General features: G+C 46.0%; 2 protein-coding genes across 2 annotated transcripts; both read left to right on the top strand.

Moving 5' to 3' along the window:
- The first annotated feature begins 304 nt into the window (after positions 1–304).
- On the top strand, positions 305–12,636 carry LOC138212237 (NACHT, LRR and PYD domains-containing protein 12-like). The gene is given in 14 exon segments (XM_069172540.1): positions 305–393; positions 1,250–1,363; positions 1,828–1,870; positions 2,015–2,218; positions 2,508–4,294; positions 4,383–4,556; positions 4,680–4,853; positions 4,977–5,150; positions 5,274–5,447; positions 5,789–5,962; positions 6,551–6,724; positions 6,847–7,054; positions 11,144–11,743; positions 11,745–12,636. Coding segments are annotated over 14 exon segments (4,134 nt in total). The 3' UTR covers positions 11,790–12,636.
- A 1,018-nt stretch (positions 12,637–13,654) lies between these two features.
- Positions 13,655–26,162, top strand: LOC138212236 (protein NLRC3-like). Its single transcript, XM_069172539.1, has 13 exons — positions 13,655–14,728; positions 14,998–15,100; positions 15,211–15,435; positions 15,999–16,112; positions 16,565–16,619; positions 16,764–16,983; positions 17,264–19,067; positions 19,156–19,329; positions 19,453–19,626; positions 19,918–20,091; positions 20,214–20,387; positions 21,306–21,352; positions 24,967–26,162. The coding sequence occupies exons 2-13, from the start codon at positions 15,012–15,014 to the stop codon at positions 25,533–25,535; spliced, it is 3,819 nt and encodes a 1,272-aa protein (XP_069028640.1). The 5' UTR covers positions 13,655–14,728; positions 14,998–15,011; the 3' UTR covers positions 25,536–26,162.
- The last annotated feature ends 1,019 nt before the right edge of the window (positions 26,163–27,181 follow it).

Genomic DNA, 27,181 nt, shown 5'->3' with positions numbered 1-27,181 from the left:
GACGGGATCTGAATTCACCTGGTGAGGATTTAATTTACTTCTGCCTGAATTCATCACATCACCTCCTTTAAACAAGTGAAATATAACTTCTACCAGGTAGATCAGAAAAACACACCTGGACAGAAATGAAGAGAGTTCATGTTGTTTCCTAACATCCATCCTCAGTGGAAATCTGAACAGGATCTGAACTGTATTTACTTTGGCGCCCTCTGGTGGTGGAATCCAGAGTGACACTGTTGTAGTGTGAATGTTGTTGTACGTACTGAGCAGGTTGTTGTGTTTGTGTGAAGCTGTGGGCTCTGCTATGGATCAGTTGGAGGACAGAGAGGACGGAGTCCGTCCCTCTAAAACCACTCTGTGTGGGGAACATGAGAGCCGGACCGAAGCTCAGAGGTGAGACGACCGTCTCTAACTGTCCACGACTCTTCTCCACGTCACAGCTCAGCACTCACATCACTGCACCATCATTATTCTCACTCAGAGCTCTGTGTGTTCTGTTGAAGAACAAAGCAGCAGCTCAGACCTGCTGGACCTGGACCTGGACCTGGACCTGGACCTGGACTTGGACCTGGACCTGGACATGGACCTGGACCTGGACCTGTTCCCAGCTGTGTATCCATGAAGAGTGACTGGTCTGTGGAAAGATTTATTGACTTCAAAGATGGACACCAGTCTGTTAAACAAAGGTAATAATGTTTAAAGTTTGTCTTTTGGTTTCAAACCCTCCTGATGTCATAACGTCTTTGTGTTGAATTTATGATTCACCTCGATAGAAGATTGGAGACATCTGGAGAGACAGTTGACAGCTTGGACAGATGATCTCAGGCAGTTGAATCTGTATGTTCGTTGAAAGGAACCAAACTGTCTTCACACAGAGACTCAGAAGGAAATCTGTTCAGGGAGCTGGAGAGGAGGAAGAGTTGTCTGTAACAAGTAACCCTGCATGACGTGGTCCTACAGTCAGAAACCTCAGAGCAGGCCATCATGTTTGAGCTGACAGTGAAGATCAAATTAAAGAGGCCCACAAGAAGAAAATGGTCAAAGATCACAGGGGTGGGATCACCTCAGCTCAGAGGATCAAAGGACGTCAGACTCAGATTCTTTAGTCTCTTTAGTTCAGCAATGCCAGTTTGTTGGAACTGCAGGTTCATGGAAACACACTGGATGTATTCATGTTTCTGTTAGCGTCCAACAAAACACACAATCTGCAGGGTTAAAACTGAAAGCTACACATCTCTGTTTCCATCAGGATCCTTCAGCAGGAACTAGATTCTCTTGAACCCAGCTGTGTGTCCATGAAGAGTGACCGGTCTGTGGAAAGACATGTAGACTTCAAAGATGGACACCAGTCTGTTGAACAAAGGTAATAATGTGAAATGTTTGTCATTTAGTATCAAACCCGCCTGATGTCATAATGTCTGAACTCATTGATCACTTTCTTTCCATTCAGTGTGAAACTGAAACCCAACTGTTCTTGTGTCCGGGTATTCAGAAAGAGGGTTTTCCAGTGTTCAGCAGGGGTGATCATATTTATACATTTAAAGACTCCATGCAGAGCCGGGCTTCATCGGACCACACAGAGGAGACCCATACAGACCAGGCTGGTGGCTGCCTCCACATGTCTCTCAGTCTGAAGAAGTTCTGTTTTGAAGTTTTGTTGATGAAGGGCAGTAATTTAAAACGGATGTTTTGTCTTCCTGTTCAGCTTCTGTCAGGTGTTGGTTGTCTTGGTAGTTAAAAACATGAAGTCTCTTTACTTTATGTTTCTGGATTAATTGTGACCAAACATCTTCTGTTTTGATGTTGACTTTACAGGGTTGATCAGCAGGACTCAGACGTTCCTGAAACAAACCTGGACTCCATATTTCTGGTGTGTAAACACACAAACTAAATAGTGAATTACCAAAACTCACATTGTCCCTGCTGCACTCTGTAGACCAGCAGGATTTCAGTCCAAATTTAAAATGATCTGATACGTTCTGTGTATTAAAGTTGATATATTTCTCTGTTTCAGCTGCTGGAGGAGAACATGATCAGTTTTGTAAAGAACGAGCTGAAGAAGATGCAGAAAATTCTGAGTCCAGATTACCCAGAATGCTTAGAGAGTGAGGATGAGGAGGTATTGGAGGGTGAGGATGAAGAGCAGAGGAGGAGCAGAGAGTCATTTCTGAAGATCACACTACACTTCCTGAGGAGACTGAAGCAGGAGGAGCTGGCTGACCGTCTGCAGAACAGTAAGAGGATTTTAACAGCTGGAACATGATGGAAAGAGGAAACATGGGAGAAACTTAGATTTCCAAACTCTGCTGTTAATATGATGCAAACATCTTCATCACATCTGTGAATTCTTCTGGACTGAAAACAATCAGAAACTGTTTGTCCACAACTGATGTGAAGAATTGATTTCATGTAGACAAAATATTTAAAACGTTTATCTTCAGGTTTAATGAGACATTCACTTGTTGTTTGTTTGTTTGTTTGTTTGTTTAGGAACTGTTGTTCCTGAGTGTCGACAACATCTTCAATGTAACCTGAGGAAGAAGTTCCAGAGTGTGTTTGAGGGGATTTCTAAAGCAGGAAACCGAACCCTTCTGAATGAGATGTACACAGAGCTGTACATCACAGAGGGAGGGACTGCAGAGGTCAATGATCAACATGAGGTCAGACAGATTGAAACAACATCCAGGAAACCAGACAGACCAGAAACAACCATCAGACAAGAAGACATCTTTAAAGGCTCACCTGGAAGACATGAACCAATCAGAACAGTGCTGACAAAGGGAGTGGCTGGCATCGGGAAGACAGTGTTAACACAGAAGTTCACTCTGGACTGGGCTGAAGACAAAACCAACCAGAACATCCAGTTCATGTTTCCGTTCACTTTCAGAGAGCTGAATGTGCTGAAAGAGAGAAAGTTCAGTTTGGTGGAACTGGTTCATCTCTTCTTCACTGAAACCAAAGCAGCAGGAATCTGCAGCTTTGAACACTTCCAGGTTGTGTTCATCTTTGACGGTCTGGATGAGTGTCGACTTCCTCTGGACTTCCACAACAATGAGATCCTGACTGATGTTACAGAGTCCACCTCAGTGGATGTGCTGCTGACCAACCTCATCAGGGGGAAACTGCTTCCCTCCGCTCGCCTCTGGATAACCACACGACCTGCAGCGGCCAATCAGATCCCTGCCGAGTGTGTCGGCATGGTGACAGAGGTCAGAGGGTTCACTGACCCGCAGAAGGAGGAGTACTTCAGGAGGAGGTTCAGAGATGAGGAGCAGGCCAGCAGCATCATCTCCCACATCAAGACATCCAGAAGCCTCCACATCATGTGCCACATCCCGGTCTTCTGCTGGATCACTGCTACAGTTCTGGAGGACGTGTTGAAAAGAAGAGACGGAGGAGAGCTGCCCAAGACCCTGACGGAGATGTTCATCCACTTCCTGGTGGTTCAGGCCAAAGTGAAGCAGGTCAAGTATGATGGAGGAGCTGAGACAGATCCACACTGGAATGAAAAGAGCAGGAAGATGATGAAGTCTCTGGGAAAACTGGCTTTTGATCAGCTGCAGAAAGGAAACCTGATCTTCTATGAATCCGACCTGACAGAGTGTGGCATCGATATCAGAGCAGCCTCAGTGTACTCAGGAGTGTTCACCCAGATCTTTAAAGAGGAGAGCGCGCTGTACCAGGACAAGCTGTTCTGCTTCGTCCATCTGAGCGTTCAGGAGTTTCTGGCTGCTCTTCACGTCCATCTGACCTTCATCAACTCTGCTGTCAACCTGCTGAAGGAACAACAAACAACATCTTCTTTATCTAAAGTCTTCAGAAACAAAACAAAACTAATCCATCTCCACCAGACTGCTGTGGACGAAGCTTTAAGAAGTCCAAATGGACACCTGGACTTGTTCCTCCTCTTCCTTCTGGGTCTTTCACTTCAGACCAATCAGACTCTCCTACGAGGCCTGCTGACACAGACAGGAAGTAGCTCACAGACCAATCAGAAAACAGTCCAGTACATCAAGAAGAAGATCAGTGAGAATCTGTCTGCAGAGAGAAGCATCAATCTGTTCCACTGTCTGAATGAACTGAATGATCGTTCTCTAGTGGAGGAGATCCAACAGTTCCTGAGATCAGGACATCTCTCCACAGATAAACTGTCTCCTGCTCAGTGGTCAGCTCTGGTCTTCATCTTACTGTCATCAGCAGAACATCTGGATGTGTTTGACCTGAAGAAATACTCTGCTTCAGAGGAGGCTCTTCTGAGGCTGCTGCCAGTGGTCAAAGCCTCCAGCAAAGCTCTGTACGAGGATTTATTAACCATTTCAAACATGTTTCATTTTGTAAATGACAAATAAAACAGTTTGTGTTCATTGTTAATTCTTCTCCAGGCTGACTGTCTGTAAGCTGTCCGAGAGAAGCTGTGAAGCTCTGTCCTCAGTTCTCAGCTCCCAGTCCTCCAGTCTGAGAGATCTGGACCTGAGTAACAACGACCTGCAGGATTCAGGAGTGAAGCAGCTGTCTGCTGGTCTGGAAAGTCCTCACTGTAAACTGGAGACTCTCAGGTCAGGAAATATCTGGTCATTGATCAGTTAATTATTTCTTAATATTAATTTTGCTGCAGATGTTCAACCTCTGTAGGATTTTCCTTCTTGTTTCTGGAGTTGATGATATTTTTCTGACTCCAGTCTGTCAAGTTGTCTGATGTCAGAGGAAGGCTGTGCTTGTCTGGCCTCAGCTCTGAGCTCCAACCCCTCCCATCTGAGAGAGCTGGACCTGAGCTACAATCATCCAGGAGACACAGGAGTGAAGCTGCTGTCTGCTCATCTGGAGAGTCCTCACTGTAAACTGGAGACTCTCAGGTCAGGAAACATCTGGTTTTTGATCAGTTAAATATTTCTTAATATTCATTTTGATGCAGATGTTCAATGTTTGTAGGATTTTTGTTCTTGTTTCTGGAGTTGATGATATTTTTCTGACTCCAGTCTGTCAGGTTGTCTGATCTCAGAGGAAGGCTGTGGTTCTCTGGCCTCTGCTCTGAGCTCCAACCCCTCCCATCTGAGAGAGCTGGACCTGAGTAACAACGACCTGCTGGATTCAGGAGTGAAGCTACTGTCTGCTGGTCTGGGGAGTCCTCACTGTAAACTGGAGACTCTCAGGTCAGGAAACATCTGGTTTTTGATCAGTTAAATATTTCTTAATATTCATTTTGATGCAGATGTTCAATATTTGTAGGATTTTTGTTCTTGTTTCTGGAGTTGATGATATTTTTCTGACTCCAGTCTGTCAGGTTGTCTGATCTCAGAGGAAGGCTGTGGTTCTCTGGCCTCTGCTCTGAGCTCCAACCCCTCCCATCTGAGAGAGCTGGACCTGAGTAACAACGACCTGCTGGATTCAGGAGTGAAGCTACTGTCTGCTGGTCTGGGGAGTCCTCACTGTAAACTGGAGACTCTCAGGTCAGGAAACACTGAATTCATCAAACTCGACTTTTATTGAGTTATTTAACTCTAATTTAACACGTTTTTTGTTTCTTTCAAGTCACAAATCTTTGCGAAAATCTCCCCTACATTATTGTGGTTTTGTTGTAATTAAAACATTTTTAAATTAAATACATGTAGAGTAACAACCAAACTAAATGTTTGATTCCAGTAGTTTCAGTGATGTCAGCTTTTAAATAAATGTGGGGTAGCCAGTTATTAGCCAAACAAAATGGAAACATTTTTATAATTGAAGACATATTCTTAAATCATATCAAGATTAAGATTAATTGGGTCAAATATGTACATTTGGTTTTCAGGCTGACTGACTGTAACCTGTCAGAGAGAAGCTGTGAAGCTCTGTCCTCAGTTCTCAGCTCCCAGTCCTCCAGTCTGAGAGAGTTGGACCTGAGTAACAACAAGCTGCAGGATTCAGGAGTGAAGCTGCTGTCTGCTGGTCTGGAGAGTCCTCACTGTAAACTGGAGAATCTCAGGTCAGGAAATATCTGGTTGTTGATCAGTTAAATATTTCTTAATATTAATTTTGATGCAGATGTTCAATGTTTGTAGGATTTTCCTTCTTGTTTCTGGAGTTGATGATATTTTTCTGACTACAGTCTGTCAGGTTGTCTGATCTCAGAGGAAGGCTGTGCTTCTCTGGCCTCAGCTCTGAGCTCCAACCCCTCCCATCTGAGAGAGCTGGACCTGAGCTACAATCATCCAGGAGACTCAGGAGTGATGCTGCTCTCTTCTGGTCTGGAGGATCCTCACTGGAAACTGGAGACTCTCAGGTCAGGAAACAATGAATCCATCAAACTCGACTTTTATTGAGTTATTTAACTTTAATTTAACAATTTTTTTGTTTCTTTCAAATCACAAATCTTTTAGAAAATCTCCCCTATATTATTGTGGTTTTGTTGTCGTTAAAACATTTTTAAATTAAATACATATACAGTTACAACCTAACTAAATGTTTGATTCCAGTAGTTTCAGTGATGTCACATTTGTATAATTGAAGACATGTTCTTAAATCATATCAAGATTTAGATAAATTGGGTCAAATATGTCCATTTTCTTTTCAGACTGACTGTCTGTAACCTGTCAGAGAGAAGCTGTGAAGCTCTGTCCTCAGTTCTCAGCTCCCAGTCCTCCTGTCTGAGAGAACTGGACCTGAGTAACAACGACCTGCTGGATTCAGGAGTGAAGCTGCTGTCTGCTGGTCTGGAGAGTCCTCACTGTAAACTGGAGACTCTCAGGTCAGGAAATATCTGGTTGTTGATCAGTTAAATTATCCTTTAGTTCATGTTGGTGCAGATGTTCAACATCTGAAAGATTTTCCTTCTTGTTTCTGGAGTTGATGATATTTTTCTTACTCCAGTCTGTCAGGTTGTCTGATCTCAGAGGAAGGCTTTGCTTATCTGGCCTCAGCTCTGAGCTCCAACCCCTCCCATCTGAGAGAGCTGGACCTGAGCTACAATCATCCAGGAGACTCAGGAGTGAAGCTGCTGTCTGCTGGTCTGGAGGATCCTCACTGGAGACTGGACACTCTCAGGTATGGACAGACAACCAGAGCTCACACAGTGCAGGTTTGTCTCATTGATTTGACTTCATGTGTTGTTGCTCAGGTCCATCATCATGAAGGATGACTTGTTTCTCTAGTTTCTGTTCAGAGGAGTGAGGAGGTCTGAGTTAGGAAACATGTGGATCCTCAGAAGTCTTTTATCAAATGGAAACAGCTGTTCATTAGAAACATTGTGAAGTTGGTGTCAAATCCTTCTCATCTTGAACCATGTTATCAGCCTGGCTGTTGGAACGACAGTGTTCATCAGTCGATCACCACTTTGGTCCAAACTGATTCATCTCAACAACTAATAAACATAATGAGATGAACTTCTGTTCACACAAATTTGAGAAGTTCAGGATTCAAAGTTCAGCCTCAGTCTTCATTCTGAAATACAGTCGTTTTTACATTAAGTTTTAAAATCAAGTCAGTTTTATTTTTCAGTCCAGAGTTACAACTTTTCCTCCCAGAGCTTCAGTCTCTACAGCTGACTCCCTCCATCATTACACCCTCGATTCTGAACATGTAAATTACACAAACCAACTGAATGTGGTGGTTGGACTGATCTGTGAACAGTCTGGAAACAGTTCAGCTGTTCATGTGAATGTTGGTCAAACTGTTCATTTTAAGGGACAACAGGCAGAGACCAATATTTCACATGTGGGAGGACATCAATAAAAACAGAGCAGATCAGTGGAGACTGAGTTCTCTGATTATTTCTACATCACTTCTTCTTCAGGTGTTTTCCTCACAGACAGCAGTGAAACCATCAGAGAGACAGTTGACACTGATGAGTTTCAGCCTGTTTCTGTGACTCACTGACAAACGGAGGAACTCTGAGGTAGAGAGAAAGTGGAGAGGAAGGGAGGAGAAGGGGGAGAGGAGGGAGACAGGAGGGGGAGAGGAGGAGGAGAGGAGGGGGAGAGGAGGAGAGGAGGAGGAGGGTAGGAGAAGGAGGAGAGGAGGAGGAGAGAAGGAGGAGAGCAGGAGGAGGAGGGAGAGAGGAGGTAGAGAGGAGCGGGAGAGGAGGGGGAGAGGAGGGGGAGGGTTGAAGACAAGTCGAGTTGCTGCATTCTGGATGAGCTGCAGAGAACGGATGGTACTAACAGGTAGACCTGCCAAGAGGGAGTTATAGTAGTCCAGGCGTGAGATGACCAGAACCTGGATCAGAACCTGGATCAGAACCTGGATAAACACCTGGACCAGAACCTGCGCCGCCTTCTGAGTGAGAAGAGGACGTATTCTCCTGATGTTGTGCAGCATGTATCTACAGGAACGTGTTGTTGCAGTGATGTTGGCAGTAAGAGAGAGTTGACTGTCGAGTGTCTCCGAGGTTCTTAACAGTCAGGGTCGGGATAACAGAGTTGTTGAAGGTAGTAGTCAGGTCGAGGGTGGGAGAGTCTTTCTCTGGAAGGAAGAGCAGTTCAGTCTTGTGGAGGTTGATTTTCAGGTGGTGTGAGGACATCCACTGAGAGATGTCAGTCAGACAGACAGAGATTCATGCTGCTACCTGTGTTTCAGATCGGGGAAAAGAGAGGATCAGTTGGGTGTAATCAGCAAAGCTGTGGTAGGAAAAGCCATGTGAGTGAATGACAGAGCCGAGAGAGTTGGTGTACAGAGAGAAGAGGAGGGGACCCAGGACGGAGCCTTGAGGGACACCAGTAGTGAGAGGACAAGGTTCAGACACAGATCCTCTCCAAGTTACCCAGTAAGTGAGGTCGTTGAGGTAGGATGAGAACAGGGAGAGAGCAGAGCCTGAGACACCGAGGTCCTGAAGGAGGAAAGAAGGATCTGGTGGTTCACTGTGTCAAATGCAGCAGAAGGTCTAGAAGGATCAGGACAGAGGACAGAGAGGCTGCTCTAGCAGTGTGAAGCTGATCAGAGACAGAAGGAGGACCGTCTCTGTTGAGTGGTCTGTTGAAACCAGACTGGTGGTCAAGAAGATTGTAGTTACAGAAGCTGGGTTTGAAAATGAGGATCATATATCATCTATCTTTTTAGTAAAGTAGTTGATAAAGTGGTTTGGTAGGAGGGAGGAGGGAGGAGAGGGGGGGGGGTCAAGGAAGTTGGATAAGATGGAGAAGAGGTTTTTGGGATTGGAAAATGAGGATTGAATCCTGGTTTGGTAGAAAGAACTTTAGGCTGCAGAAATAGAGGCAGAGAAAGAGGAGAGGAGAGATTGATAAGTGAGCAGGTCGTCAGGGTGGTTAGATTTTCTACATTTCCTTTCTGCTGCTCTCATAGTGTCTCTCAGACAACCACGGAGCTGGGGAGGACTGGAGGACATGGAGGAGGACAGAGACAATCAAGAGAGGAAGACAGAGGAGAAAGGAGAGTGTCTGTGGCTGAGTTTGGATGCATGAGGGAGAAAGAGTCAGTTGAAGGGAGGGCAGATAAAACAGAGGAGGGAGAGAGGAGGGGGAGAGGAGGGGGAGGGAGAGGGGAGGGGAGGTTGAGAGGAGGGAGAGAGGAGAGGAGGGAGAGAGGGAGAAGAGAGGAGAGGGAGAAGAGGGAGACAGGAGGGAGAGAGGGGAAGAGAGGAGGGAGAGAGGATGAGGAGAGGAGGGGGAGAGGAGGAGGGAGAGAGGAGGGGGATAGCAGGTAGAGAGGAGGGAGAGAGGAGGGGGAGAGAAGGGGGTGAGGAGGGAGAGAGGAGGAGGGAGAGAGGAGGGAAAGAGGAGGAAGAGAGGAGGGAGAGAGGAGGGGGAGAGGAGGGGAGAGAGGAGGAAGAGAGGAGGGGAGGGGGGAGGGGAGGGAGAGAGGAGGAGGAGGGAGAGAGGAGGGGGAGAGGAGGAGGAGGAGAGGAGAAAGAGAGAAAGGGGACAGGAAGGAGACAGGTGGGGGAGAGGAGGTACAGAGGAGGAGGAGAGGAGGAGAGGAGGAGGAGAGGAGGAAGAGGGAGACAGGAGGGGGAGAGGGGGAGGAGAGGAGGGAGACAGGAGGGGGAGGAGTGGAGAGAGTGGGGAGAGAGGCGGTGGAGAGGAGGGAGAGAGGAGGGAGAGAGGAGGAAGAGAGGAGGTGGAGAGGAGGTAGAGAGGAGGGAGAGAGGAGGAGGAGAGGAGGGAGAGAGGAGGGAGAGAGGAGGGGGAGAGGAGGGGGAGAGGAGGTGGAGAGGAGGGAGAGAGGAGTGAGAGAGTAGGGGAGGGGAGGGGGAGAGGAGGGAGAGAGGAGGGGGAGAGGAGGAGAAGAGAAGGGGGAGAGGAGGGATACAGGTGGGGGAGAGGAGGTACAGAGGAGGAGGAGAGGAGGAAGAGGGAGAGAGGAGGGAGACAGGAGGGGGAGAGGGGGAGGAGAGGAGGGAGACAGGAGGGGGGGAGTGGAGAGAGTGGGGAGAGAGGCGGTGGAGAGGAGGGAGAGAGGAGGAAGAGAAGAGGTAGAGAGGAGGGAGAGAGGAGGAGGAGGGAGAGAGGAGGGGGAGAGGAGGGAGACAGGAGGGGGGGCAGTGGAGAGAGAGGCAGTGGAGAGGAGGGAGAGAGGAGGAGGAGGGAGAGAGGAGGAGGAGGGAGAGAGGAGGGGGATAGCAAGTAGAGAGGAGTGAGAGAGGAGGGGGAGAGGAGGGAGAGAGGAGTGAGAGAGGAGGGGAGGGGAGGGAGAGAGGAGGTGGGGAGGAGGTAGAGAGGAGGGAGAGAGGAGTGAGAGAGGAGGAGGAGGGGGAGAGTAGGGGGAAAGGAGGGAGAGAGGAGTGAGAGAGTAGGGGGAGAGGAGGGAGAGAGGAGTGAGAGAGGAGGGGAGGGGAGGGAGAGAGGAGGTGGGGAGGAGGTAGAGATGAGTGAGAGAGGAGGAGGAGGGGGAGAGGAGGCAGACAACTTAGTCCTTAATAGAATTAGAATAAAAGACCATCAGTTGAACTCTAAACTTGTTCTCTTTGACTCTCAGTTACTTGAGTGAAAACAAGAATCCAATCACAAACAATTCCAGCTACCAAAAACCATCCAAGCTTTATCAGTCAAGATATCCTAAAACAGCAGATGCAATAATAAACTTGATCAGAGAAGCGTATTTAAAGATTCTACTTTGTCTTAGTTCAAGTGATCCAGCTGGATGTCGTCCCCCAAAAGTCAAAGCCTGACAAAAAGTATCATCATTAAACTTTCTATGAACGAACAACAAGTCAGGAAGTAAAGAAAGAAAAAAGCCATCAGATGTGTCAGATGATAAACTGCAGCTGTGTCGTGTCTTTTTCTCTCCATCAGATTTCTGTGAACTTGAACTGGACACAAACTCAGTAAACAGAAAACTCAAACTGTCTGACAACAACAGGAAGGTGACGAAGGTGGAAGAAGATCAGTCATATCCTGATCATCCAGACAGATTTGACTGGTGTCCTCAGCTGCTGTGTAGAACTGGTCTGACTGGTCGCTGTTACTGGGAGGTCGAGTGGAGAGGAAGAGTTGTTATAGCAGTGAGTTACAGAGGAATCAGAAGGAGAGGAGACAGTAATGACTGCTGGTTTGGAGGGAACAATCAGTCCTGGATTCTGATCTGCTCTGATGGTGGTTGTTACTCTGTCTGTCACAATAACACAGTAACATTCATCATCTCCTCCTCCTCCTCCTTCTCCTCCTCCAACAGAGTAGCAGTGTATGTGGACTGTCCTGCTGGCACTCTGTCCTTCTACAGAATCTCCTCCGACACTCTGATCCACCTCCACACCTTCAACACCACATTCACTGAACCTCTGTATCCTGGATTTAGGTTCTGGTCAGATGGTTCCTCAGTGTCTCTGTGTTCTCTGTAGGAGGAAGAGTCTGTGGAAGTGACAGCAGCTTTAAATGTTGATGGTGGATGAAGTTTCTCTTTGGTTCACCGTTGAATCACTGATTGTGATGTCAGAATATGTTTTGTGTCAGAAGTAGTGAAATGATGTCCTCACCTCTGAACTTTGACCTTCACTTCCATGTGGACAGATGAAGGTCAAACTGAGCTCTTTGGCTGCTAAACATCAGCAGATTCTGGATGCAGACGTCCTGCAGTCAGTCAGGACAGTGAAAAGAGGCTGGATTCTACAACAGGACAACGATCAGAGCAAAACCTCACAATCCACCATGAACTGCTTGAAGAAACACCAGCTCAGGCTGTTGGAGTGGCCCTCAGGGGCCCCTGACCTGAACATCACTGAACATCTGTGGGGAGATCTGAAACCTGCTGCAAGATGGCCTGAAAATGTCTCCGAACTGGAGGGGCACAAACTTTTACACCTCATAAATCCTGTTGAAATGTTTTCTGTCTTTCAGTTGATGAAATGAAACGTGACCGTACTTAGATATTTGAAGAAAGGCTCATTTAATGTCTGTTTGCTGTAGAGGTTGTGTTTAAGATGTTGTTTGAACAAACTATGTCCAACCCTCTGTAATATCACTGAAATGTTCAAGTATTGTAAATAATTCACATTTCTATCAGCTGACAATAATTGTTGAACTTAACCTGTTTCTGCTGAATCTACAGTTTGTTTCCAGCTGAAAGAAGTTGTTCATGAATGAAAACTAAAGTCTGTATCAAACAAATGCAGCTTTTAGAATTATTGACAATTTATCAGCTCCAAATATGTGAAATTAGAAGTTTATAAGAGCTTCTGTTGGTTTGTTATCAATAAAAGTAAAAAGTCTACTTTTTAGTAGTTGATTTTTTTTTTATATTTTAACCACGATTTAAAAAACATGACCGATCCCCAGTATTACCATCTTTACACTATTGTTTTACACATACTCATGTTTTCCAACTGACTTGTAAAAGAAAATTAACACATAAAATAACAATAATCTCGTCTTACATGAGTATTAAACTGTTGTAGAAATACATTTTCTGTCATTCAAACAGTTTGGAGTGTGCTAGTGTCATCTAGAAAGCTACTTTTAGTAAATAACTGGATTAAAACTAGTCTAGTAAAGTAAACAGCTTACTGGATAAAAACCTGAACCTCGACGGATACATTTTTTTTTTTTTTCACTACAGCAACATTATAGATACAGGAAAAGCAATCAAACAACAGAGTAAAAATATGAAATACTAAACATAAAGATGCACAATATATACAATAAAATAGAATAATATTAATTAAATTAACCTTAACTAAACAATAGTACAAGGATATAAACAAACAACCAACGGTGTTATTGTTGTGAGATTGATTTGACCAGAGGTGAGTTATTGTACAGTCTTATTGCATATTTGCACTTATTGAAAGTAGCAGGAAGTGTCCAGGGACCGTGAAGAAGGAGAGCCGAGCTGGTAGCAGAAATGAAAAGGAGCCTGAGGTGGAAAGAGGAGGACGAAGGAAAACCACAGACTGATGAGAAAACTGTTCTCTGGGTTTGAAAAGTGAAACCATGAAGTGTAAAACCTCTACGGGCCACTAGGGGCTCCAAAAACCACCTGTCAACTTCCTCAAACTTTTATTTCCTTGTTCGGAGGAAGTCTGAGAGCTGAGAGACGTCTGAACTCGTCCTGCTGTCCGCTCCATGTTTCTTCTTTCTCTGCTCGGTTTCCATCTTAAAGCTGCTGATTAACTTCTTCACTCGCCGGCTTCACGACGATTATTTCCTCCATCAGAAGGTAACAAACAGTTTCCATCTTCATCTGATAGGTTTTTGACACGGAACCGGTCCGATCAATAAAAATGCCGTCGCTGTCTGTCAGATCAACGCTGACTCTTCTGAAGCAGCTCCTGAACTTTTAAACCCAGCTCAGTTTTCCTGAACTCGTTCTGTGTTTTCTGTTGCGACCGCATGAAGAGTCGACATGTTCAGTAACTTTGAAACCGTCGATCATTTTAACGGCCCGTGTGATTCAGTTAGTGGGGAGCGTTCACTGTCCGGTCTGACGTTGTTCACAGCTGGACTGGTTGGTTATTAACAGGTAATAAAGTCATCAAATATGTGACAGTCAGTCAGAGATCTTTGAAAATGTTCACAGTGAGGAGGAAACAGAAACACGTTCAATTCTCTTTCTGGAATAACGGAGCATGTTTTTCACATCATGTCTGCATCATGTGTTCAGAAACATGTTTTATATTCTCACTGTCTCACTGATGAATGTTTTGCTGTAGATGATGTGGGATTCATAAAAAAACAACAAGGTTCAAAGTTCTTTTATTGCAGCTATAAAATGATAAAACCTTCTGTGATGACATCGTTATCATCCATCAATGATTAAACAGCAAAGACATCAAATACGACACGACTACAGAAACAGTTTAAAAAGATGTTTTTCACTGAGGTCATATTTCAACATCAGCGACTCTTAGAAACTACAGCTGTGTTGAATGTTTTCATGGATCTGTTCAGACTCTCTCAGCTCTTTGTTGAGCTTCAACACAGATGGAGGCGTCGCTGAAAAACAGCCTCAGCTCCTCCAAATGGAGCAGATTTTACAAGTCAAAGAAAATATGAACTTTTATAGAAAAGTTACAGCCTGTTTAGGTTTAATACTTTTACAGACTCTCTGTTCTTTCCTTCTTTCATGTAGCAGATAGAAATATTCACATTTATCTTTGGACTCTGAGATATTTTATTTTCTTGTGATCTGAGTTGAACTCTGGTTTTCTGTCATCTTGAAGTTTCCAGACTTTGACAGTGAGGTTCTGAGAGGATGACGAAGACGTCAGACTGATGATGAAGCAGAATCAGCAGCAGCTTCTCTCTCTGTGTTTCCTCTGCAGGTGAAGGTAGAACGACTCTGTGACGGGATCTGAATTCACCTGGTGAGGATTTCATTCACTTCTGCCTGAATTCATCACATCACCTCCTTTAAACAAGTGAAATATAACTTCTACCAGGTAGATCAGAAAAACACACCTGGACAGAAATGAAGAGAGTTCATGTTGTTTCCTAACATCCATCCTCAGTGGAAATCTGAACAGGATCTGAACTGTATTTACTTTGGCGCCCTCTGGTGGTGGAATCCAGAGTGACACTGTTGTAGTGTGAATGTTGTTGTACGTACTGAGCAGGTTGTTGTGTTTGTGTGAAGCTGTGGGCTCTGCTATGGATCAGTGGGAGGACAGAGAGGACGGAGTCCGTCCCTCTAAAACCACTCTGTGTGGGGAACATGAGAGCCGGACCGAAGCTCAGAGGTGAGACGACCGTCTCTAACTGTCCACGACTCTTCTCCACGTCACAGCTCAGCACTCACATCACTGCACCATCATTATTCTCACTCAGAGCTCTGTGTGTTCTGTTGAAGAACAAAGCAGCAGCTCGGACCTGCTGGACCTGGACCTGGACATGGCCCTGGACCTGAACCTGGACATGGACCGGAATCTGGACCTGGACCTGGACATGGACCGGAATCTGGACCTGGACCTGGACATGGACCTGAACCTGTTAGCAGCTGTGTGTCCATGAAGAGTGATTGGTCTATGGACAAAACTATTAACTTCAAAGATGGACACCAGTCTGTTAAACAAAGGTAATATTGTTTAAAGTTTGTCTTTTGGTTTCAAACCCTCCTGATGTCATAACGTCTTTGTGTTGAACTTATTATTCACCTCGATAGAAGATTGGAGACATCTGGAGAGACAGTTGGCAGCTTGGACAGATGATCTCAGGCAGTTGAATCTGTATGTTCGTTGAAAGGAACCAAACTGTCTTCACACAGAGACTCAGAAGGAAATCTGTTCAGGGAGCTGGAGAGGAGGAAGAGTTGTCTGTAACAAGTAACCCTGCATGACGTGGTCCTACAGTCAGAAACCTCAGAGCAGGCCATCATGTTTGAGCTGACAGTGAAGATCAAATTAAAGAGGCCCACAAGAAGAAAATGGTCAAAGATCACAGGGGTGGGATCACCTCAGCTCAGAGGATCAAAGGACGTCAGACTCAGATTCTTTAGTCTCTTTAGTTCAGCAATGCCAGTTTGTTGGAACTGCAGGTTCATGGAAACACACTCGATGTGTTCATGTTTCTGTTAGCGTCCAACAAAACACACAATCTGCAGGGTTAAAACTGAAAGCTACACATCTCTGTTTCCATCAGGATCCTTCAGCAGGAACCAGATTCTCTTGAACCCAGCTGTGTGTCCTTGAAGAGTGACTGGTCTATGGGAAGACTTATCGACTTCAAAGATGGACACCAGTCTGTTGAACAAAGGTAATAATGTGAAATGTTTGTCATTTAGTATCAAACCCGCCTGATGTCATAATGTCTGAACTCATTGATCACTTTCTTTCCATTCAGTGTGAAACTGAAACCCAACTGTTCTTGTGTCCGGGTATTCAGAAAGAGGGTTTTCCAGTGTTCAGCAGGGGTGATCATATTTATACATTTAAAGACTCCATGCAGAGCCGGGCTTCATCGGACCACACAGAGGAGACCCATACAGACCAGGCTGGTGGCTGCCTCCACATGTCTCTCAGTCTGAAGAAGTTCTGTTTTGAAGTTTTGTTGATGAAGGGCAGTAATTTAAAATGGATGTTTTGTCTTCCTGTTCAGCTTCTGTCAGGTGTTGGTTGTCTTGGTAACTAAAACCATGAAGTGTCTTTACTTTATGTTTCTGGATTAATTGTGACCAAACATCTTCTGTTTTGATGTTGACTTTACAGAGTTGGTCAGCAGGACTCAGACGTTCCTGAAACAAACCTGGACTCCATATTTCTGGTGTGTAAACACACAAACTAAATAGTGAATTACCAAAACTCATATTTTCCCTGCTGCACTCTGTAGACCAGCAGGATTTCAGTCCATATTTAAAATGATCTGATACGTTCTGTGTATTAAAGTTGATATATTTCTCTGTTTCAGCTGCTGGAGGAGAACATGATCAGTTTTGTAAAGAACGAGCTGAAGAAGATGCAGAAAATTCTGAGTCTAGATTACCCAGAATGCTTAGACAGTGAGGATGAGGAGGTGTTGGAGGGTGAGGATGAAGAGCAGAGGAGGAGCAGAGAGTCATTTCAGAAGATCACACTGCACTTCCTGAGGAGACTGAAGCAGGAGGAGCTGGCTGACCGTCTGCAGAGCAGTAAGAGGATTTTAACAGCTGGAACATGATGGAAAGAGGAAACATGGGAGAAACTTAGATTTCCAAACTCTGCTGTTAATATGATGCAAACATCTTCATCACATCTGTGAATTCTTCTGGACTGAAAACAGTCAGAAACTGTTTGTCCACAACTGATGTGAAGAATAGATTTCATGGAGACAAAATATTTAAAACGTCAAAAAGTTTATCTTCAGGTTTAATGAGACATTCACTTGTTGTTTGTTTGTTTGTTTGTTTGTTTGTTTGTTTGTTTGTTTAGGAACTGTTGTTCCTGAGTGTCGACAACATCTTCAATGTAACCTGAGGAAGAAGTTCCAGAGTGTGTTTGAGGGGATTTCTAAAGCAGGAAACCGAACCCTTCTGAATGAGATGTACACAGAGCTGTACATCACAGAGGGAGGGACTGCAGAGGTCAATGATCAACATGAGGTCAGACAGATTGAAACAACATCCAGGAAACCAGTCAGACCAGAAACAACCATCAGACAAGAAGACATCTTTAAAGGCTCACCTGGAAGACATGAACCAATCAGAACAGTGCTGACAAAGGGAGTGGCTGGCATCGGGAAGACAGTGTTAACACAGAAGTTCACTCTGGACTGGGCTGAAGACAAAACCAACCAGAACATCCAGTTCATGTTTCCGTTCACTTTCAGAGAGCTGAATGTGCTGAAAGAGAGAAAGTTCAGTTTGGTGGAACTGGTTCATCTCTTCTTCACTGAAACCAAAGCAGCAGGAATCTGCAGCTTTGAACACTTCCAGGTTGTGTTCATCTTTGACGGTCTGGATGAGTGTCGACTTCCTCTGGACTTCCACAACAATGAGATCCTGACTGATGTTACAGAGTCCACCTCAGTGGATGTGCTGCTGACCAACCTCATCAGGGGGAAACTGCTTCCCTCCGCTCGCCTCTGGATAACCACACGACCTGCAGCGGCCAATCAGATCCCTGCCGAGTGTGTCGGCATGGTGACAGAGGTCAGAGGGTTCACTGACCCGCAGAAGGAGGAGTACTTCAGGAGGAGGTTCAGAGATGAGGAGCAGGCCAGCAGCATCATCTCCCACATCAAGACATCCAGAAGCCTCCACATCATGTGCCACATCCCGGTCTTCTGCTGGATCACTGCTACAGTTCTGGAGGACGTGTTGAAAAGAAGAGACGGAGGAGAGCTGCCCAAGACCCTGACGGAGATGTTCATCCACTTCCTGGTGGTTCAGGCCAAAGTGAAGCAGGTCAAGTATGATGGAGGAGCTGAGACAGATCCACACTGGAATGAAAAGAGCAGGAAGATGATGGAGTCTCTGGGAAAACTGGCTTTTGATCAGCTGCAGAAAGGAAACCTGATCTTCTATGAATCCGACCTGACAGAGTGTGGCATCGATATCAGAGCAGCCTCAGTGTACTCAGGAGTGTTCACCCAGATCTTTAAAGAGGAGAGCGCGCTGTACCAGGACAAGGTGTTCTGCTTTGTCCATCTGAGCGTTCAGGAGTTTCTGGCTGCTCTTCACGTCCATCTGACCTTCATCAACTCTGCTGTCAACCTGCTGATGGAACAACAAACTAAATCTTCTTTGTCTATTTTCTTCAGAAACAAAACAAAACTAAACCATCTCCACCAGACTGCTGTGGACGAATCTTTAAGAAGTCCAAATGGACACCTGGACTTATTCCTCCGCTTCCTTCTGGGTCTTTCGCTGCAGACCAATCAGACTCTCCTACGAGGCCTGCTGACACAGACAGGAAGTAGCTCACAGACCAATCAGGAAACAGTCCAGTACATCAAGAAGAAGATCAGTGAGAATCTGTCTGCAGAGAGAAGCATCAATATGTTCCACTGTCTGAATGAACTGAATGATCGTTCTCTAGTGGAGGAGATCCAACAGTCCCTGAGATCAGGACGTCTCTCCACAGATAAACTGTCTCCTGCTCAGTGGTCAGCTCTGGCCTTCATCTTACTGTCATCAGAAGAACATCTGGACGTGTTTGACCTGAAGAAATACTATGCTTCAGAGGAGGCTCTTCTGAGGCTGCTGCCAGTGGTCAAAGCCTCCAACAAAGCTCTGTACGTGGATTTATCAACCATTTCAAACATGTTTCATTTTGTAAATAACAAACAAAACAGTTTGTGTTCATTGTTAATTCTTCTCTAGGCTGACTGGATGTAACCTGTCAGAGAGAAGCTGTGAAGCTCTGTCCTCAGTTCTCAGCTCCCAGTCCTCCAGTCTGAGAGATCTGGACCTGAGTAACAACAAGCTGCAGGATTCAGGAGTGAAGCAGCTGTCTGCTGGTCTGGAGAGTCCTCATTGTAAACTGGAGACTCTCAGGTCAGGAAACATCTGGTTTTTGATCAGTTAAATATTTCTTAATATTCATTTTGATGCAGATGTTCAACATCTGCAGGATTTTCCTTCTTGTTTCTGGAGTTGATGATATTTTTCTGACTCCAGTCTGTCAGGTTGTCTGATCTCAGAGGAAGGCTGTGCTTCTCTGGCCTCAGCTCTGAGCTCCAACCCCTCCCATCTGAGAGAGCTGGACCTGAGCTACAATCATCCAGGAGACTCAGGAGTGACGCTGCTCTCTGCTGGTGTGGAGGATCCTCACTGGAAACTGGAGACTCTCAGGTCAGGAAACAATGAATCCATCAAACTCGACTTTTATTGAGTTATTTAACTCTAATTTAGCACATTTTTTGTTTCTTTCAAATCACAAATCTTTTAGAAAATCTCCCCTATATTATTGTGGTTTTGTTGTCGTTAAAACATTTTTAAATTAAATACATGTACAGTAACAACCTAACTAAATGTTTGATTCCAGTAGTTTCAGTGATGTCACATTTGTATAATTGAAGACATGTTCTTAAATCATATCGAGATTTAGATAAATTGGGTCAAATATGTACATTTTCTTTTCAGACTGACTGTCTGTAACCTGTCAGAGAGAAGCTGTGAAGCTCTGTCCTCAGTTCTCAGCTCCCAGTCCTCCTGTCTGAGAGAACTGGACCTGAGTAACAACGACCTGCTGGATTCAGGAGTGAAGCTGCTGTCTGCTGGTCTGGAGAGTCCTCACTGTAAACTGGAGACTCTCAGGTCAGGAAATATCTGGTTGTTGATCAGTTAAATTATCTTTTAGTTCATGTTGGTGCATATGTTCAACATCTGTAAGATTTTCCTTCTTGTTTCTGGAGTTGATGATATTTTTCTGACTCCAGTCTGTCAGGTTGTCTGATCTCAGAGGAAGGCTGTGCTTCTCTGGCCTCAGCTCTGAGCTCCAACCCCTCCCATCTGAGAGAGCTGGACCTGAGCTTCAATCATCCAGGAGACTCAGGAGTGAAGCTGCTGTCTGCTGGTCTGGAGGATCCTCACTGGAGACTGGACACTGTCAGGTATGGACAGACAACCAGAGCTCGCACAGTGTAGGTTTGTCTCATTGATTTGACTTCATGTGTTGTTGCTGAGGTCCATCATCATGAAGGATGACTTGTTTCTCTTGTGTCTGTTCAGAGGAATGAGGAGGTCTGAGTTAGGAAACATGTGGATCCTCAGAAGTCTTTTATCAAATGGAAACAGCTGTTCATTAGAAACATTGTGAAGTTGGTGTCAAATCCTTCTCATCTTGAACTATGTTATCAGCCTGGCTGTAGGGACGACAGTGTTCATCAGTCGATCACCACTTTGGTCCAAACTGATTCATCTCAACAACTAATAAACATAATGAGATGAACTTCTGTTCACACAAATTTGAGAAGTTCAGGACTCAAAGTTCAGCCTCAGTCTTCACTCTGAAATACAGTCGTTTTTATGTGAAGTTCTAAAATCAAGTCAGTTTTATTTTTTAGTCCAGAGTTACAACTTTTCCTCCCAGAGCTTCAGTCTCTACAGCTGACTCCCTCCATCATTACACCCTCGATTCTGAACATGTAAATTACACAAACCAACTGAATGTGGTGGTTGGACTGATCTGTGAACAGTCTGAAAACAGTTCAGCTGTTCATGTGAATGTTGGTCAAACTGTTCATTTTAAGGGACAACATGCAGAGACCAATATTTCACATGTGGGAGGACATCAATAAAAACAGAGCAGATCAGTGGAGACTGAGCTCTCTGATTATTTCTACATATCTTCTTCTTCTTCAGGTGTTTTCCTCACACACAGCAGTGAAACCATCAGAGAGACAGTTGACACTGATGAGTTTCAGCCTGTTTCTGTGTCTCACTGACAAACTGAGGAACTCTGCTTCATGTTGAACAGCAGTTAGGACTCCTGTTGGATAGAAAATCATTGTGACTGTTTCTTCCTCCAGGGTGGACCATGGTGGAGAGCAGAGGTTAAAACCTGGTCTGAGGAAGTGTAAGTTTGACTGACACACATTACATTACATTTAATTTAATTTAGTTGACGCTTTTGTCCAAAGCGACTCACAATAAGTGCATTTCAACCATGAGGGTACTGGCTGAGTTAGGATGCATGAGGGAGAAAGAGAGGAGGAGGAGGGATAGAGGATGGAGACAGGAGGGGGGAGAGGAGGGGGAGAGAAGGGGGAGAGGAGGGAGAGAAGGGAGAGAGGAGGAGGAAGAGAGGAGGGAGAGAGGAGTGAGAGAGAAGGGGGAGAGGAGGTAGAGAGGAGGAAGAGAGGAGGAGGAGAGGAGGAGAAGAGGAGGAGGTAGAGAGAAGGTGGAGAGGAAGGGAGGAGAAGGGGGAGAGGTGGGACACAGGAGGGGGAGAGGAGGGAGACAGGAGGGGGAGAGGAGGGGGAGAGGAGGAGAGAAGGAGGAGGGGAAGAGAAGAGAAGGAGGAGAGCAGGAGGAGGAGAGAAGGGAGAGAGGAGGAGGAGGGAGGGAGGAGGGAGAGAGGAGGGGGAGGGTTGAAGACAAGTCGAGCTGCTGCATTCTGGATGAACTGCAGAGGACGAATGGCACTAACAGGTAGACCTGCCAGGAGGGAGTTATAGTAGTCCAGGCGTGAGATGACCAGAACCTGGACCAGAACTTGGACCAGAACCTGGACCAGAACCTGCGCCGCCTTCTGAGTGAGAAGAGGACGTATTCTCCTGATGTTGTGCAGCATGTATCTACAGGAACGTGTTGTTGCAGTGATGTTGGCAGTAAGAGAGAGTTGACTGTCGAGTGTCACCGAGGTTCTTATCAGTCAGGGTCGGGATAACAGAGTTGTTGAAGGTAGTAGTCAGGTCGAGGGTGGGAGAGTCTTTCTCTGGAAGGAAGAGCAGTTCAGTCTTGTGGAGGTTGATTTTCAGGTGGTGTGAGGACATCCACTGAGAGATGTCAGTCAGACAGGCAGAGATTCATGCTGCTACCTGTGTTTTAGATCGGGGAAAAGAGAGGATCAGTTGGGTGTCATCAGCAAAGCTGTGGTAGGAAAAGACATGTGAGTGAATAACAGAGCAGAGAGAGTTGGTGAACAGAGAGAAGAGGAGGGGACCCAGGACGGAGACATGAGGGACACCAGTAGTGAGAGGACAAGGTTCAGACACAGATCCTCTCCAAGTTACCCGGTAAGTGAGGTCGTTGAGGTAGGATGAGAACAAGGAGAGAGCAGAGCCTGAGACACCGAGGTCCTGAAGGAGGAAAGAAGGATCTGGTGGTTCACTGTGTCAAATGCAGCAGAAGGTCTAGAAGGATCAGGACAGAGGACAGAGAGGCTGCTCTAGCAGTGTGAAGCTGCTCAGAGACAGAAGGAGGACCGTCTCTGTTGAGTGGTCTGTTGAAACCTGACTGGTGGTCAAGAAGATTGTAGTTACAGTAGCTGGGTTTGAAAATGAGGATCATATATCATCTATCTTTTTAGTAAAGTAGTTGACAAAGTGGCTTGGTAGGAGGGAGGAGGGAGGAGAGGGGGGGGCGTCAAGGAGGTTGGAGAAGATGGAGAAGAGGTTTTTGGGATTGGAAAATGAGGATTGAATCCTGGTTTGGTAGAAAGAGCTTTTGGCTGCAGAAATAGAGGCAGAGAAAGAGGAGAGGAGAGATTGATAAGTGAGCAGGTCGTCAGGGTGGTTAGATTTTCTACATTTCCTTTCTGCTGCTCTCATAGTGTCTCTCAGACAACCACGGAGCTGGGGAGGACTGGAGGACATGGAGGAGGACAGAGACAATCAAGAGAGGAAGACAGAGGAGAAAGGAGAGTGTCTGTGGCTGAGTTAGGATGCATGAGGGAGAAAGAGAGGAGGAGGAGGGATAGAGGAGGGAGAAAGGAGGGGGAGAGGAAGGAGAGAGGAGTGAGAGAGGAGGGGAGGGGAGGGGGAGGGGATGGAGAGAGGAGGAGGAGGGAGAGAGGAGGGGAGAGAGGAGGAAGAGAGGAGATGGAGAGGAGGGAGAGAGGAGGAAGGAGAGTGTCTGTGGCTGAGTTAGGATGCATGAGGGAGAAAGAGTCAGTTGAAGGGAGGGCAGATAAAACAGAGGAGGGAGAGAGGAGGGGGAGACGAGGAGAGATGAGGGGGAGAGGGGGGAGAGAGGTGGGAGAAAGGAGGGGGTGAGGAGGAGGAGAGGAGGAAGAGAGGAGGAAGACAGGAGGTAGAGAGGAGGGAGAAAGGAGGAGGAGAGGAGGTAGAGAGGAGGGAGAGAGGAGGAAGATCGGAGGGGGAGAGGAGGGAGAGAGGAGGTGTGGAGGAGGTTAAGAGGAGGGAGAGATGAGTTAGAGAGGAGGGGAGGAGCGGGGGAGAGGAGGGACAGGGGGGAAGGAGGGGGAGAGGAGGAGGAGAGGAGGGAGAGAGGAGGGAGAGAAGGAGGAGAGGAGGTAGAAAGGAGGGAGAAAGGAGGAGAGGAGATAGAGAGGAGGGAGAGAGGAGGGGGAGAGGAGTTAGAGAGGAGGAAGAGAGGAGGGAGAGAGGAGGTGGAGAGGAGGGAGAGAGGATTGAGAGAGTAGGGGGAGAGGAGGTAGAGAGGAGGGAGATAGGAGGAAAGAGGAGGAAGAGAGGAGGGAGAGAGGAGGAGGAGAGGAGGTAGAGAGTAGGGGGAGAGGAGGTAGAGTGGATGAAGAGAGGAGGGAGAGAGGAGGGGGAGAGAAGGAGAGGAGGAGGAGAGGAGGAGGAGAGGAGGAAGAGGTTGAGAGGAGGTAGACAGGAGGGGGGAGGAGTGGAGAGAATGCGGAGAGAGGCGGTGGAGAGGAGGGAGACAGGTGGGGGAGAAGAGGTACAGAGGAGGAGGAGGAGAGAAGGAGGAGAGGAGGGAGAGAGGAGGGAGAGAAGGGGGAGAGGAGGTACAGAGGAGGGAGAGAGGAGGAAGAGAGGAGGTAGAGAGGAGGGAGAAAGGAGGAGGAGAGGAGGGAGAGAGGAGTGAGTGAGTAGGGGGAGAGGAGTTAGAGAGGAGGAAGAGAGGAGGGAGAAAGGAGGAGGAGAGGAGGTAGAGAGGAGGGAGAGAGGAGGGAGAGAGGGGTGAGAGAGTAGGGGGAGAGGAGGAAGAGAGGAGGGAGAGAGGAGGTGGAGAGGAGGGGAGGGGAGGGGAGGGAGAGATGAGGAAGAGAGAAGGGGGAGAGGAGGTACAGAGGAGGAAGAGGGGGAGAAGAGGGAGAGAGGAGGAGGGGGAGCGGAGGAGAGGAGGAGGAGGAGGAGAGGAGGGAGACAACTTAGTCCTTAATAGAATTGGAATAAAAGACCATCAGTTTAACTCTAAACTTGTTCTCTTTGACTCTCAGTTACTTGAGTGAAAACAAGAATCCAATCACAAACAATTCCAGCTACCAAAAACCATCCAAGCTTTATCAGTCAAGATATCCTAAAACAGCAGATGCAATAATAAACTTGATCTGAGAAGCGTATTTAAAGATTCTACTTTGTCTTAGTTCAAGTGATCCAGCTGGATGTCGTCCCCCAAAAGTCAAAGCCTGACAAAAAGTATCATCATTAAACTTTCTATGAACGAACAACAAGTCAGGAAGTAAAGAAAGAAAAAAGCCATCAGATGTGTCAGATGATAAACTGCAGCTGTGTCGTGTCTTTTTCTCTCCATCAGATTTCTGTGAACTTGAACTGGACACAAACTCAGTACACAGAAAACTCAAACTGTCTAACAACAACAGGAAGGTGACGACGGTGAAAGAAGATCAGTCATATCCTGATCATCCAGACAGATTTGACTACTGGTGTCAGCTGCTGTGTAGAACTGGTCTGACTGGTCGCTGTTACTGGGAGGTCGAGTGGAGAGGAGGTGTTGATATAGCAGTGAGTTACAGAGGAATCAGAAGGAGAGGAAACAGAGATGACTGCAGGTTTGGAGGGAACGATCAGTCCTGGAGTCTGAACTGCTATAATGATGGTCGTTACTCTGTCTGTCACAATAACAGAGAAACATTAATCTCCTCCTCCTCCTCCTCCTCCTCCTCCTCCTCCTACAGAGTAGCAGTGTATGTGGACTGTCCTGCTGGCACTCTGTGCTTCTACAGAATCTCCTCTGACACTCTGATCCACCTCCACACCTTCAACACCACATTCACTGAACCTCTGTATCCTGGATTTGGGTTCTGGTCATATGGTTCCTCAGTGTCTCTGTGTTCTCTGAGGAGGAAGAGTCTGTGGAAGTGACAGCAGCTTTAAATGTTGATGGTGGATGAAGTTTCTCTTTGGTTCACCGTTGAATCACTGATTGTGATGTCACAATATGTTTTGTGTCAGAAGTAGTGAAATGATGTCCTCACCTCTGAACTTTGACCTTCATTTCCATCTGGACAGATGAAGGTCAACTATGTGATAAAAACAGCTGTAAAACACTTTGGTGATATTTCTTGAAATTTAGAGTGTAAAAATGTTTCATATCATACAACAACAAAATACTTCCTTTATCACAAAGTTATTTTCCATCTTTACAGCAAGTGATTTTTCAGATGATGCTACAATACAATATTCAGATGCACCATCGTAAAGTCCATTTCCTAAAACTCGTTTGTTCAGATCTGTACCGATGTATTTCTCTGTTTTACTGATCAATCATACTTTTGTTTCGGTGATGTCTTTTTGATTTCATGTTCACGAGGCGATAGTTGCTTTCCTCAGCAGATAATTCAATGTGTAAAAGGTCGACAGATCCAAGTTGCGTTAAAAGTCCTTTTTCTTCAGAAGCTTCTCTTGTGCACACTGAAGCTTATTTCATGTTGAGGAAATGTAAAACACGATGTAAACAACGCAATATTAAAGCATTGAGGACAAACTGTGCATCAGTGTCTGCATTCCAGCTGTGCATTACGACTGTGTTTTACTTGTTTACAAAGACACCACAAGGCCTCTTCTTTAGCAAGAACAATACCTCAGAGGTGCCCTGAGGGTGAAGGTGTGGGGGTTAGGTCATTGGTGATGTTCCCTGAGGTATGCCATTTCCATTGGACACTGAGCCTGTGGTCTCACGGCATCGTAGGACTCGTGGGGTAATTGCAGATGTACGTTGAGGGTCGAGGTAAAGGTGTCGGCGTCAGGACAAATGGACATCCTCATCTCTTCCACGTTAAAGGAGGTTTTTATTTTTTATTCTTAACTAGTTGATATTCTGTCATTTGGTCTCCAGGAACGTGAATTTCACTCCTCAAACACCAGAGTTGAAGAGATACGAAGGTTGTCTTTTTTCCATACCCTCGGTCCTGTTAAAAGTTATTGGAATTGGACTCGTCTGTTTACGAGGACGTAAAGTGGGGCTGAGGGTACGGCAAACCGACCGCCTCATTTCTTCCAAGATAGAGGCGGTTCTTTACATTGTTTACGTTGAACTAGTTGATATTTTGTGAGCCGAGGAAGAACCCGCAAAATCTGAATCACTGGTCCGACCCACATCTCACATCTCACGTCTCATGAATGGATGAATGGGAAAACGAAGCGCCTCGAGACCGCCGAGTTGACAAAACGCCACGTAAGCGTCGATCATTCGTCGCACCAAAACCCGCGTGAACCGGTCCAGGTAATCTTCTGCGTTACAAACATGTAATCTGCTCAAACGTGATACTGCACTCGGGGACGGCGGCTTCGTAGACAACCAGAAGGAGAACCAGAGCCGGTGCGACAGATGAGATGGGAGACTTCATCTCGGCACGTCGTTCTCACAGTTGTGTGGTTGAAGTGGACCATTGAGCCCGGTGGATGTTGGTGTTGGTGTGCAGACAGCAGGGATACGTCGGTGTTATGAACAGGGAGGTACATGAGTGACAGCATGATGTTTTTTCAGACACAGGACGGAGGCTGTGTTT

The sequence above is a fragment of the Embiotoca jacksoni genome, unplaced genomic scaffold (assembly GCF_022577435.1).
Source record: "Embiotoca jacksoni isolate LCO1_2020_lvr unplaced genomic scaffold, fEmbJac1.0.p SCAF_54, whole genome shotgun sequence".
NCBI lineage: Eukaryota > Metazoa > Chordata > Actinopteri > Embiotocidae > Embiotoca > Embiotoca jacksoni.
This window is presented reverse-complemented; position numbering and strand designations above follow the sequence as displayed.